Source organism: Passer montanus, unplaced genomic scaffold, assembly GCF_014805655.1.
Source record: "Passer montanus isolate IOZ18808 unplaced genomic scaffold, ASM1480565v1 scaffold82, whole genome shotgun sequence".
In the NCBI taxonomy this organism is placed as follows: domain Eukaryota; kingdom Metazoa; phylum Chordata; class Aves; order Passeriformes; family Passeridae; genus Passer; species Passer montanus.
Window position 1 is genome coordinate 2,454,638 of NW_024373479.1, and position 15,479 is coordinate 2,470,116.

General features: G+C 41.8%; 1 protein-coding gene across 1 annotated transcript in view; it reads right to left on the reverse strand.

Moving 5' to 3' along the window:
- MNAT1 (MNAT1 component of CDK activating kinase) overlaps positions 1-15,479 on the reverse strand; it is a 118,052-nt gene that overhangs the window by 26,789 nt on the left and 75,784 nt on the right. Inside the window, exon 7 of the mRNA XM_039733066.1 lies at positions 8,521-8,642. Coding sequence (XP_039589000.1) covers positions 8,521-8,642 — 122 coding nt within the window. The remainder of the gene's footprint in view (positions 1-8,520; positions 8,643-15,479) is intronic.

Consider the following 15,479-nt stretch of genomic DNA (forward strand, 5'->3'; position numbering starts at 1 on the left):
TCAAATAACTACTAGCAAGGCTTTAAAACCAAAGCCATGAAATTGGTTTCTAAATGTGTGTACATAATCTCCAGCCAACCATTTTAATTCCTCAACCCCCTCTAAGCAGCACCACTAATAAAAAAATTAATCAGAAATAGCTATAATGAATGATAGGAAAGCCATATTCTGTATTTTTCCCCCTTGACCCAACATACATGAGTTTCTAACTTCAAAAGGCACCTGAGATAATAACCTTTAACCTTTCCTTGGACATATTCCAATTTCAAAGATCCAAAGAGCTTCAATCATGGTATTTTTAGGGTCCCTCCACTATATCCAAACACTCCCTTCCATGCAGCAGCTCTGGTCCCAGTTACCCCTAAAATCTCTGCTGTCCCTCCAGGTGTGACAGCCACAGGGAGAGATGCACAAACTGCTGCAATGGAAGGAGCCAGAAACTCCAATTCTTATGGGTGTGGAAGACTTGGATGGTTTTGGTTTTGTTTTTTTTAAGACAACTGGAAAAATAAAAAAGAACGCACCTGGGATGGGATACCATTAACTGTTAGGAAAAGTTCCCTGGCTCCACTTTTCCCTCCAGTGTGATCTAATCCAGCCCAACCCTTAAAAATCTTGTCATCCATCATTATCAGGATTGAGAGCAGTTAGATCCATGCACAGGATGAAATTTATCAGTGGAATTACTGACTTTGGCAACTGACCTGCTCCTCCAGGAAGAGATCCCTCATTGCCACCACTAAGCACTCTTTGAAGAAGCTTTAAGCATTAGAGACTCCTCAACAAAGCCATCTGAAGGGGGTTAAAGAACCACAAACTACTGCTTTAAAAGCTGCAGAAAGCTTCAAGCAAAACACCCCCCACCTGAACAAAATTTTCATCAGAATGCTGCTTTACAACTGTATTTATCAGTGTCAGAGTCAAGATGATGCATCATTTCTGGCTTTATTTTCTTTATGGATCTTTTTTTGCTGGCTGGCTAAATGTTTTCATTTTACATAACCCCCCTCCCTTCTTAAAACAACAGTGTTGAAGGGCTTAGGAAGCCTCTCTCTCCTTCCTTCCACACTTTCTTTCCGAATTTTTATTGTAATGAATTTTTACAAATGTTTCAGAAGGCAAATTCAAATAGGATGCTCATCACCTTTCCACTTCAACTACATCTGAGACTAATTAGTTTAAGATCACTGGGTCCAAATAGACCCTTCAGGAGAAAATGCCAGGGTTTTCTTAGACTACCCCAGAGCAAGTCCTTGTTGTGCCATCTCTCCTGACAGCCAAGCACAGAGCAGGAGCTTGATGAAGAGGAGGAGCTCAATCCATTTCCATGAGCTCCCACATGCTCCATCAGGCAGACTTTGCTCCCCATCACTGTGTTTTTGTCCCTGTACTCTAACACTGGGCTCAAAGAAGCATTTGGGGGCTCTATCCCACAAACAACTACAAAAACTGGAGGACACTGAGGCGCTGCTGTTGTTGAAGTGAGAGAATCAGAACAGATCTCTCCTGCATGTGTAAAACATATTGCTTTTCTTGTGGTAACCATTTCCCAGTGCAATTATCCATCTGGCTGAGGAGCCAGAGAAAGACTCAAACAGGGCAACATGATGGGAGTGAAGGAGAAGCAAGGAAGGAAAAATGTAAAGAAAAGGAAAATACTGGGCATAAAAACCACTGATCTCAAATTGACCACATCATTTCAGAGATGCAACAGAAGTCCTAAAACTTAACTTCTACCAAAATACAGCAGCTAAGGAGGAAAGCTTGTGGACACAGAGAGTCACAAGAGAACCAGGCATCAACAGCAATATCGATGCAGGGGATGGAGGCAAGGATGAAAGCAAAGAAGGGCTTTCAATAACAGATAAGAACTGTCACAGACAATCAGGTCTTTTTAAGTGGCTGGTAGTAACAAGGTTTTGATTTGCTGAGACACAAAGAGCACAGAAAATAGGGCATTTGGCCCACACAGTCGCTGGATGCCTCCTGACACATTATAATCCATCAGCAGACAGTTTTGCCTGACACCTTTCAGCTGCCCACTTAGCAGCACTGCCTCCACACCTGCACAGACAACTCAGGATTGGCCTCCTACAAACTCTCAATACTAAAACCAGTATTACCATCTTGATTTTTTGAATTAATTTTAAATATTTACTGCTTGATCCCGTAGCACAGTTTACAGACAAATCTCCATTCCATTAAGGCTCTGATTTTTTTCCCCCTCCTCTTCACATTTAAGTATTTTAATGAATGTATGATTTAGTATTCAGCAAGCCCACGCTACAGAAAGAGTATTCTGGAATAAATGGTATAATTACATTTCCTACAGCGACCTTGTAATCTCATGAGTATTTATTCTAGACTAAACAGCCTTACTCAGCTGCCCTGTGTCTGATTGTCGATGAAAGAAGCTTGTTTGACAACTGCTTCGAGCAGAAACATATTTTTTCCATGATTGCATGAAAAAGTAAAAAAACATTACCAGACCGGTATTGCGAGCACAGAGACTCACGTTAGATCGATGAGTTAATTTTGAAGCCAAAGGCCAACAAAAACAATCACCATGGACATTCTGCTGTCAGGGCCAGCTTTTGAGGTTAATTTAGTGGTACACACACAGCTACAGCCAGCTTTACATGTAAGAAACTGCATGGTATATGCAGGCTTCCTTCTTTGTTTCTTTATATATTTTCCATATTCTCTGCTTTTATAACCCTCCTGAGACCTTTTACAGTTACAGAACCCACACTATACCCACAGGTGGGCGGGCAGGAAGCAAAACTCTCCATTTCATAAGCAGTCCACTTTTAATATATTCAATTGCTAATGACCTTGACAGAAGAGCTCCATGCAAAACACCATATTCTACGGGGTGTCATTTGAAATGTTCATAGACGTTTTTGCCAGAAAGCTGATTCCTTAAACAGTAAGATTTCAGACTTACTAAAGGCTGCACTCCTTGATTTCCATTCAGCTGGAAAAATGGGTGCTAATCTACCTCCCCTATATTAAATTTGCGTCCTTCCAAAAATCCTAAAATGAAGGCTGTAGGATTTCTGTGGAATGCTAAAGCAATGCCAGACAGTTTCTTTATCAAACCAGGTCAACATGGTTTATAGGCAGTTCTGTGGCCTGCCCTGAAAGAGACAGCACACTTGGCCATGTTCATGATTCCAAAAAAGGGCACCCACACAGTACTTGTTTTGCCATTCATGGGTTTTTATTCAATTATTCATGGTAAAATGAAAAAAAAAACAAAAACAAAAGGCTGTATGAAAACTGGAGCTGAGTCTTTAAAGCAATAATCACTCCTTACCTGCCAATTCTCATTCATTAAGTACCCAATGCAAAACTCTGCAGCAGACAAATCTCTCTGCTGAGGATCAGGCCCTGCAACAGGAGACTCTGGGAAATTCAGACCATATGCCTTGGTAGCCAAGAGAATTCCTGCAAGGAGTGCAGCCTTCTATGTGCCCTCCAAAGCAAGCCAAGCTTCCTTTGCTCTTACTCAATCTTTTGACTCTGACTACTGAACTTATTGAGAGACTAGATTCCATTAAAAGGAGCAGAATGAATTCAGTGTTCAAAACCAATGGGCCAAAGCAGATCAAATCAGCCCTTCATTTGTGGCTTTTCTCCTTTTCCAAGATTCAAGAAATATCTGCATACCCCAGTGACAGAGCAGATGTGAAAAATCACCTGCTATGGACTTTTAAAGCCCAGCAGTCCTGTCACCCATTCAAAATCAATTCTCAGTTATTTCACTGCCTCAAACCCTACACAGACACTGACAGGGTTCTAGCAGAAGCTAATCCAGCCAAAGACCAGCTCAGCTATGCTGTAAGAATAGTTTGGAGACCATCCTGACTATTGCCTCACTTTAAAAAAAAAAATCACAATGACTGACAGCAAAGAAGTTACACGAGTCATTTCTAGAGTAAGTGCCAGAATTCTACATGTGTTTCAAATTACACTACAACACTGTACAACAAAGAAATATGCAGAAATTTTCCACTTGAAGTGAAGGTTAAAAATTAAACACTAACAAAGCTCTAACAGATATGAAACTCAACCTCATCTTAATGCAAAACTTAAAATGCCTGAGCTGTCCTACACTAGGAAAAAAGGAATAAATTAATCCAGTTGTTCACAAGAAAAAGCACAGTGGGCACTGTATGTACAGATTTTCACAGCACTCCCACTCTGCTTCAGTACTTACCCCCTCAACTCTTAAAATGACATTCTGTTTAGATTTAACTTTTAATTTATCATTAAATTAGGTAATAGGTATATTACCTATCCTCATTAGATTAGCGTTCACTATTGAGCTTCATTTTCTGCATCTTATTTAAACAAAACATTAACCAGGGTCTCCTAACAATGTGATTATACATGAAAACAAGTTGATAGATCAAAGAGAAGTCACATTTTTCCTTAAAGAAAAGATTTTTGAAGTAAACCTGATTTTTATATACACACATATATATATATTCAGCTTGGATCTCTCCAAAGCTAAGTAGGCAAACACCATTTTATTTTAAGCACCAGGCTTGACTTGATTACAAGGTCTGCTGCTAAGAGAAATTTTTAACCTGACTTGTAAATTATTTCAATTTTATGAGAATGGTGAGGATATGACTGGCACTGTGTTGAGTATGATCCACTTTGGATTAAAAGGTTTCTAAACCTTGAGTCATGAAGTTCACATATCTTCACTCAAAATGCTAATCATATAAGCATATTTTCAATTTATAGTAAATTTTTAAGTAGCTTGTGTATAGCTCTTCACAGCTGTAAAACTTGGTGGCTGCTGTGCGGCCACTCCTGTTAGACAGACTTACAATTACTGCCAGGAATGTCTTTACATTCTTCAGGACCTCCAAAAAAACATAATTTGGATCCTCAGGGGCTTTTTTGTTTTGTTTTTCCTTTACAATCAAAACTACATATCAAACATACATTTTTAAAGCAACACACTACTTTCCTTCCCCATCCTGTGTTATTCTTTCACTACTTGGAATGTCAGTTTGTTATATTTTTCATTTCTTTTGTTTTCCAGTAAGAAAAATGCAGACCTCCAACCACACAAATTCAGCATATTCAGCTAAAACATCACGAAGAAAAAAAAAATAAAATCAAGAGAGGCAGGACATCTTGCCCATCTAAGAAAACCTCCAAGCAAAGCAAGTGCTCCTTGTGTTCTTCGCAGCCGCATCCTCTGCTCCCCAAAAGGCAATTCAAGGGATTTGCACCAATTTGAACCAAAAGGTGACACTTTCCACTTCAGTCCAAACCAAGTTTATGGTGACAGCAGGAGTGCCAGTAGAGCCCTTGGTCAGGCAGGGATCTCTCTCCAAACACATCAGCAGGTTGGCCCCAGCTCCGTGCACAAAGCATTTCCCAGTGCACGTCCCTGCACATTTCAGTAATTCCGAGCAGTGGCAAAGCCACACAGAGCCAGGGCTGTAAGTCATAGTGGAGGGACAGGCAGCTGCAGAAGCCACCCCCTGGGTGGGCATGTTCCAGTGATCCAAGAGCCCATTTTCCTCCAAGGGCAGCACCACATGTTTGGGAGATGCTCTCACACATCCTCTCCCCTTTTCCAAGTCACGTTTCCATCTGACAGCTGAGACAGGCATGAGCTGGTCCTCGAGTCTGAACAACCAAAGTGACCTTCATGGGGGGCTGAAGGACACAAACCTCTACACATTATACCAATCATTTGTGTTGGGGAAAAAATATCCTAAATCTTTATTATTCTCAGATTTCCAACGCCCCAACAAAAAAAAAAATGCACAAGGATGTTAATGCTTTTCTGCAGTATTTAAGAAAAAAAAATTTACATCCCCAGGGGAAACTGAAAACAAATTTGTAAGAACAATTTAAACATAAATTTTCTTTTTTTGCAAAATATGCAAACTCCACACAGAAGAGCAGTGGAAAAATGCAAAATCAAGTTTATGGTCAGCTCATTAAGTTTTTTGAAAAGCCTAATAAGCAAATAATACAAGTCATCTTAAAAGACTTCTTTTTTTAATTTATAAAAGATTCCTTACAAATGTTCTACATGACCCTGTAAGCATTCACCCTTTTTCTTGCTCTTTGCTAAAACCTTCTTGCCAGCTGTGTCCTTCATTACAGCAACTCACAAAGAAAAAAAAATGCTGAAACCTAAAGCAGGTCTTGCAGAAGGTATGTTAAGGAATATTCAGAAAACTCGTTCTACTGAGTGTTTTGAAGATTTAAAAAATGTATTTTTAAGGGAAAAAAAAAAGTTAATAAATTATGCTACCTGAAGTGAATCCAAAGTCACCAGGTTGACAATTTTCTTTGCAATAGTTCTGGCTCCAGAAACTCAGATAACAGTCTGCACATTTGAAGGAACTATTTAGCAGCAATAAATGTCAGGCACAAAGTTATTAACAGGAAAATGAAAAGAGGGAGAAACTAGAATTAAAAAAAAATCCAGCTAAATACATTCAAAATCATAGGATGGTTTGGGTTGGAAGGGACCTTAAAGACCATGTAGTTCCAACCCCCCTGCTATGGGTAGGGATGCCACCCACTAGGCCAGGTGGCTCAAAGCCCCATCCAGCCTGGCCTTTTTATAAGTACAAATGAACAGGAAACTCAAAATCTTTAGCTGGAGAGGTTTACATTGTGCCCAGCTCTTCTGCCTCACCCAGGCAGCTGCATGCAGCTGCCTGAAGAGCCCCAAAGCAGGGACAGAGGCACATTAGTTAAGCATTCATCATCAACAGGAAATGCGCATGAGTTCATATAAACACAGAAACACAAATATATAAACCAACAGCCCTGCACGGTTTAAGGTATTTCAGACACCCCATGGAATAGGGCTGGAGCTGTGCTGGCTGGGAACCCACAGCATTGATGTATTTGTTTTGGAATGGCAAAGAGCCTCGGGACTCAGAGGAACTCTTCTGGTGGGCACCACCAACCCACCCAGCCAGCCGCAGCCACCCCGCGCCCCTCAGCTCCTCCACCACCTCCAGAGCCAAGCCCAACAAGCCTGGCTGCTCCTGCCCTCAGCAGGAAAATGGCACATTTCAAAGTGCCTCCAAGGAAAGACTGTGGCATTGTTGCAAGCCCTGCTCTGAATACGCTCCCACACGGATGCAACTGCAGGGTTTAAAGGGTTTTGCTCTGCAAAGTGTTGGGCTGCCCCAGAACTGGTGCCACTAAATGCAATGGAGATAGAGGACAGTGTTCCTGATGGATTTGGACACCAGCATTCATGGGGCACAGGCAAAGGGAATGCTCCCTGCACAAGGCATCTTTTTCTTGTTTGTCATGAGGCTGAGGGGGCCTCCAAGCCCCTCTCACACTGGAGGTCCCTCGCAGCTGTGCTCCGTCCAGACAGGTGGTGAAGGCTGAACCAGGCTCTGCCCACGTTTAAACTCCTAATTAATACTTGGTTGCAGAAGATAATAAAGAATTACAGGCATCAGGAGGACAGAGAAACAGTAAAAATGGAGACAGACTCACTTCAGACAGTTTTCACTGTCAGTTCTCACTTCAGTTTTCTGAAGCACCATCAGGTTGCTTATTTACCTTACTAAGTCTGTCTACCTCTGTCATTTCCTGGATGAGATGCAACTTCTCCCATGCCAGTGAATTAGATGGGATTCCTGTTTGGATTTCAGTGGTCTCCCAAACTGCACACTACATTGCCTCTACTTTGTTCAGTACTTTGTGGCTTCAGTTTTCCCAGATTGCACAGCCAAACATAAACTGTTATTTTTGTGAACTCTTTCTTGCCTTGCCAGCCTGCACATTCGTTCTGCCATGCAGTTTTCCAGGCACTGGAAGTGCTGATGACCTTGAGGGTCAGGCCATGGTGAGCTGGGTGACACTCCCCCAGTAGCTCCAGTTTTCAGATGGCATTTCAGCTACAAACACATCTCTAGAGAGCAGACACATCACTCCTGGACTTCCTAACTCCCTCACCCAGGCACAGAAGGCTCCCAAACTCCCTTTCAAACATGGATGCACACCACAACGCTGCCAAGCTGCTGGACCAGCCCTGCATTATATTTTTTGACAAAGTTAAGCTCTGTGCTTCATTTCTCACAAACACAGTTTGACTGTAGACAGCAGCCGACAAGTAAATCTACCCTTTTCCATGGCAAACAGCCCAACTTTAATATTTTTACTGGCTTACAGCTGGGTAAATTAAGCCCCAGATTTTTATTTATTTATTTTTTAATACCGTGCAACTGAAAATGAACAGCTACTTCACTATGACTGCCAAGGACAACCTTAAAAACACTAATGCAATCCAGTCCAGCTCTCAATAGATCTATAAAGGCAAGAGCACCAAAAATTTCAGCTTATCCACCCAAACAAAATGCTGGTTGGGCAGGAAGTCTAATATTTCGTTAAGATCCTTAAAAAAAGAAAAAGGAAAGGAAAAAAAGATCCCTGGCAATCTGAAGATGGTAACAATCCCAGCTACAATGCCATAAAATGGGAATTAAAATGCACTGATTTACTTACCCCAGCTTTCCCAACATTTCAGGCTCTGGAACTTGTGGTCCATATGTCTCCACTTGCAGAGGCTGATATTCATACAATGTTTCCTCTAACTTTTGAATGGGAGCTAATGAAATATGCTGACCCTGTTGAAAAAAAAAAAAGGTAAAATATTTCTACATATAATCAAGGTCAAGGTTTTGTTTTGACTTTTTTTATATGCAGTGTAAGAACAAGCATAACTTGGTCCAGACAAACACCCTCCCACTAAGAACATACTGTTCACCATACCACTCACTTCTTCATAATTTATATTTTTTTTACTGGGACCTGCAGATTGGAAGTGATGTTTCATCAGCTATAATTGTTTGGACAAGAAGGAAGGGGGAAGAAGCTTTATTCAGGGCAAGCTTACCATTAGAAAGTACAGCTGCTTCCAGTGTCACTAGCAAAATTATTATTAGACACTAATTTCATTTATCTGAAGTACTATCAAACAAATGTCTCTGAACAACCCTACTTGATTCTGTAATCAATGATTTCCTGAAAGCCCTAATTAGAAAGGGAAGCCACTTTCCTTTCTCTCCACAGGCTTTGTGAGCTCCCATACATAATGGCTCTCAAGATAGACTTTTACAGAGCAATACAATTAATTCATTCAGCAAATTCCCATTTGTTTCATAACTAAAAATATAGAAACACACAAACATTAAGCTTTCAATCCAGATGGTACTTTTGCAAGACCTTCAGACTGCTGAGAAACAACAAGACATTTGCACACCCCTCCCCTCCAAGTCCCTATCACTCGGAGCTCTCACAAAACAGGAGACTTGTGGCTGGGAAGGAGGGGGTCAGGAGGATATGAGATAGAGCCAAAGTTAACAGATGTTGCTGCGTGACATTCTACACTGATTTGTTGATCTTTCACACAGTTTCAATTTTCTACTGTATTCTATGGTGCTCACAAAAATTAGCAGCAGCAGCAAAAAGACAGAGCACCGTGAGCTGCCCCAAAACAGCCTGGCTTTCCCTGTAGAAATTGAGTTTCCCATCTGCAGAATGCAGGAATTTAGCAAAGTAGTAGTATTGTTTTTGTAGACATTTTGTCTGAAACAGGAGATGGGAAGCTTTCCATGGTGTAATGCCGTGTATAAGCCTGACTCCCACTGGTGATCACTTACTGAGCTGAGCTTCCCTGGGGCCACTCCTCTGAGCATCTACTCCCTCAAGTGGAAAATACAGGCTCCTAAAGTGGGACATTGGGTTAAAATTAACTAAAGAGGGGAATGAAGAAGTCTGTAGAAGGGGAAAGCTGTTAATTAAATTTGTGGTTGAAGACAGTGACCTTTCTGAATTTGGAGCAGAGATATTTTTGTTTAGGGAGTTGCAGAAAATAGCAAAGAAAACTGAAGACGTAAGTCCTTGAGAAGTGTTATCGTGGATCTAAGCCGATCTCTACGGAAATATCAGCAGCTCAAGTTTTCCACTGAAACAGCCCCTGTGTGTGTGATGAAAACAGAGTTTTAGGCTTTTTCTGCACTGCCTGGGGGACTGGAGAGGCCACTGCTGACACTGGTATGGGGACTGTGTCCTGGAGATGAGATGTGAAGGAAGTTCTCCAGTCAGCCATGCACCACTCCAACTCTCATGGCCAGCACATTTATTTCTGTGTTACAAACTATTGCTGCAACATTACTGCACATTTTTAAAAAGTAGGAAAATAAAGGTTAAAAATTCCACTTTAATCCCACTTCATGATATTTTAGGACATAAAAGCAGGGATTTCTATTTTCCTAGGAGCTGTCAATTTATAATCTATCCAATTTTATTAAAATATAGTACTTTGTAGCTACATTTATGTGGGCCTCTTACACGCATTGCAAGAGGTTAATGCTTAAATAAGGCTCTTACATTTGCATTTTTAGCAACATCTTTGTCTCTAACCAAACCAAATGGAAAGTCATAACAATGTTTTACATATGCACAACCTCATCTGGTGAGTGAAGAGTCTCACTCTTTCCAAATCCAAATTTTGTTCCAGCCATAGAAAAGAAATTTCGGTTTTGGGCAAAGATCAAAACCATGGTAAATACTTTGGGAAATTACTTCTGTGCAGAAAAAAAGAGAGAATCTCAGATTGCAAGCACCCCATCCCTTGAGGACACCACCAGAACAGCTGCTCACTGTCAGCACAGTTGCCACTGGTGCCTTCCTGACACTTTGTTAATGAGAGCAACTTCTGCCAGCATTGGCCAAGAGACACTGGAAGGCTCCCAACACACGGACTGGGATCATCACTGCCCTCCTTCCCCATCACCATTTATGCTGCTACAGATGTCCACCTCTGGAAGCTCCTGGGGGGACAGGATGAAAATTGTTTCCCCCTCTTTGTGGGGTTCCCAAGGTGCCTGAGCTCACAGGGATCACGATGGTCATTGTCTCTCAGATGACCGAGCAGGAACTGGAAGGGAGGTGCCCATGAATGGTGGGAAGGCTGAGTGGTCAGCACCCCAGGGGCATGGGGAGCACTGGGGTCATGGGGAAGGACTTCTCTGTGTGGAACTGCATCACCAACTCCCTGTGGTGGCCTGGAGAACAGCAGAAGGTCAGAAGAGGAGCTGCATTATAGACACTGTCCCCCCTTGAGCTGGTCTGACATCATATCCAGCACAGGCCAGGACATTTTGTGTTCCTGTATGAAGCCCAAGGACTGGCAGTTCAGCCAAAATACCTTCTTTTGAAAAGCATCCAATCTAGATTCAGACAGATTTCAGATCACAGAGGTACAGGCACATCCCATAGGTAAGTAGTTGCAATAGTTAATTATCTTCACCATTAAATACTGGCAGCTCATTTCTGGTTCATCAGATTGACTCTCTCCTATGTCTTTCTCACCTCCTTCACGGGCCAAGGTGGAAGTATTAGGAACCAGGGTGCCATTTGTATGGCAAAATGACTGCACTGGTTTGTGTGCAGCCAGCAGATCTGCACCTCAAGGAGATTATGCAGCTGTATGAGACAGCTCATTTGTTTTTCTATCCCAAAATCACAGCTTTAGCTGATGTTGGATTGTGGATTACATTCCACTTAGCAATAGGTAAAAAGCCCCATGACCAGCTGCTGTTCCTGCCCTTTGGCTGTCTGGCCTTTAGGCTCCTGAGCTTACAGACTTTCAAATTGTTTAGCCCTACACAGGTTAGGAAGGTCCCAGAACCGAGTATGGCCCAGACTGGTGCAAAAGTCTGGGATGCAAACCAAAACCACTGCCTTTCCTACTTCCACTGCTGTTGGGATAAGCTGACTCACAAAAAACCTTGTTGAAGTTAAAAGGCTCAATTTGACCACTATTATCTCAGTTAAGAGCCATTTGACCAGAAGCATCCCACTTTTGTCTCTCTGTCCCAAGTGGTCCCTAACCACTTCACAACAGACTGGTAATAAAAGGGAAGCTGCTGTGTAACTTTAGAGACACCACAACAGACAACAACTGTTACTTTGGACTTACACAGCACTTTTACAGATACAAAACCCATTTCTAACCTATGAGGTAAGACTTTTAAATTTCCTGTATTCCACCTAGACAGTCAGCCTTGCCTCTTTCCAGCATTAGGATGCATTTATCAGCATGCTGAAACCAAAATGAAAGCACTGGGACCAAGGTCCTGCTTCTGCATTGCTTTCTCCTGACAAACCTAAAATCTGATGTGGTCATGGGTAAGTATTTCTAATTCCCCTTGGATGCTGTAATGTTTGTGTAAAAGAAGCTGACAGCATCCAAATGAAGACAGAAAAGGCTTCCAAGAACACAGACAACACTTTTTCCTGCCTCCTCTCCCTCCCACCCCGATCTTCACAGCATACAAGTGTTTTCCCTGGGATTATTTTAGGCACCAGAGCTGTCTATTACATACTGGAATGTATGGAACCACAAAACATGCTGCTAATTAGAAGGAAGGCATTTGCTTATCCTTAGGACTTTGTTTATATAAAAGCCTGCACAGCAATGGATTTGTGAGCAACTGACATTCTATTCATGTGCTGTATGGGTTCAGATGAGAGACACACAGGATTAAATTGGGAGGGGGTTTGAATAATGTCTTTGTATTAGAAGTAAAACTGACTGGCTGATAGACTGTTTGAGACAACTCTCAGCTGAAAAAGAAACAAAAGCAGTGGCCAGTTTTGGTTTCAGATTGTGATACAACATGGCATTTATAAAAGAAAAGCCGTGGATTACATAGAAAGAACTGCCCTTGCAGTAACAAGGAGCTTACTTTAAACAAAAACAACACTCTTTCAGGAACAATCATGTTCATTAGAACATCAAAATTATAGTGTATCACTGCACCTTTCACACAGGTCTGGGGAGGGACTCTTGCCAGATGCCAGGTACATCAGTATTTGCCTGCTAGCAGAATGAGGTTATTTTAGCACAGAGTACAGAAATATCAGCCCAAGTTGCAGCGTTCACACTTCTTCCCATCCTGCCCTGTCTCCCTATCCATGTCTCCATAATGACACTGCCTTCCTCCACCTCCTTCCCTCAGCAGCAAAAAGAAAGAACTGACAGCCATCCCAGAAATCTTTCAAGAGCCAGGGAGGAGGAGAAAGGGGACTTCACACCAAAAATGCACTAGTAGGGCAAAGAGGAGGAACAGCTATGCCACAAAAACATCTCCAGGCAAGAGACAGAAGCCAGAGACTGGGTCAGTAAAACTTGTCCAGACAAGGCAAGTTTCTGTACTAGCAGCAGCTGGACTAGTTGATGAAGCCAATCTTTTTGCCTTTTAAATTTCTCTCTGCTTAGGAACTTGCTCAGCTCTGCTATCAGCCCACTTCCACAGCACACGTCAGAGAACAGAAATAGCGACGCTCGCGCCACATCTCGTTAGGTGCCTTTGCAGCAATGTTATTTTTATTTAACCCTTTTCACTGGCAGGTCACTCTCCTGGCCAAAGGAGACAAGGAGGAACCAAGGGCTGTGGAATGCCAGGACATGATGCTGCTAAAACACACCCCCAGTGCTGCTTCCATAGTACATGGCAGGACAGAGAGGTTAACAAAGACCCTTTTAAACACACCATCATCCGAGCATGCAATTATCCAAATGCTTTCAAGTGAACATTAAAACAAAACTATAAATGCCATGAATTTTTCAGTATAAGCAGTCTTAGGAAACTATTTTACTGTTAAGCTCGTAACAGAATTCAGCTTTTGAAAAGATTTCATGTTAACACAATTTCATACAGATATCAATGTAAATATCTTTGGCAATGTGGTGTGAGCCAGAAGTCGGGTTGTTGTGGATTTGTTCTCCCCCTCCAGCTTCCACCCTCTCAATTCACTATTGACAAATCCATGTCAGCAATGCTAAAGTGGCCTTCTGATTCTGATTAACTACTTTCACTACAGTAATACTCAGGAAAAGGAGAATGAAACTGATAGATTTGGAGGGCTCAGTTAATATTATTTTAACCTTTACCCTCTCTGTCTTCCACAGCCTTTTTAAATAAACACAAAGTATGTCAAACTAAAATGTATAATTCTATTCGTTGGCCTAAAATTCCTGTGCCAGTGAAGCTTTTTCAAAGACTTAAATATCAACTGTTCTCTCTCTGCTCTTGAAAAAGCAACAAGAAATCTAATTTATTTACTCGATTATGAGAAGTAGAGGATTATGAGGATATTTCAGAAGCAAAACTGAAAGAATGCAACAGAACCAATATTAAGATTTTCTGTTCATCTCAAAACCAAAATCTGACTATAAATAGCAAGATCAGACACACAAGATTGCCAATCCCCCTTCTCTGTGTGGTAGATGATTTCAGACACCTAATAACAATCTCCCTAAATTTAGATTTTTTTTTTCCCTCCACAGTAACTTAATTTGATTTTCAAATGCCAAAACAGATTTAAAATATGTGCTTTCTTTAGGAATGACAGAAATAAGCCAAGAGATCAATAGCATTGAAGAAGCTATTAACAAAGACAGTCAGATATATGCAATTTGTTACACAGACAGCTACCTGGAAAATTAAGCACGGACTAACATGGGTTAAATCACACCATTAGTTCTCCTTGCCTCCAAAATTTTCCTTTACAACTTTCTGACATAAGTAATTACCTGACCAGACTTATCTTAAAGCTCCTGCCAAAAAGCCCCATTTCTCTAATCTCCCAGAAGAAAGCCTGTGTCCCTCTAACAAGCCGAAATACAATTCTGCTGGGTCGGAGCCAGGGCAGGATTTAGTGCCTGCTCTCTTCACAGAAAAGCCCAGTGCCCTTTCCTCATGCCCATGGATTGCAGTGCCTGCTTGGGACTGTCCTCTCCAGCCCAGGCAGGATTCAGGAGATAGTCTGGATGTTTGCTGCAACAAGTCACTCTCTTGTTTTCAGCAGAGACCCATGAATCCTGGCAGGATCTGCCAAGTTTTCCTCAAAATCCTCACCACAGTTCAAAGTATAGCCCAGTACACAAGACAGCATTATTTTGGGGAATGAAGAATTAAAACACAACATTTTCATGTCACTAATAAGCCCATGGGTCACACTCCTGGTTTTCAGCACTGATTTCTAAATCTTGCTCCCAACTCTGTCTCAGCTCCCAAGAAATTAGTTCTGTGCACGCCGCTGTGCCAGACACAGCCCAATAGCTTCTGCTCCTTTTGTTCTGTGCCCAGGACCTCTACCCTGCACTTGGTGCCTGTTTGGCCACCTTCAGCTGGACTGAAAAGCCATGCCATGAGCATTTGGACACCCTGGGAATGCCAGTTGAATTTGCAAACCTCACTATCAGCTGGTGTGGTTTTTTTTTTTTACAGGACTCTACATGGCCCTTCTCAGGGTACAGCTGCGGGTTCTTCCCATTTTCAGAGAAATGTTTCATTAAAGTTCATGTTTTGGTCAGTTTATTTCACCAGTCCAGTTGGTAATACAGCACACTAAGCAGAACTAAAACTTTTGTTGCATCTGTACCATCAGAC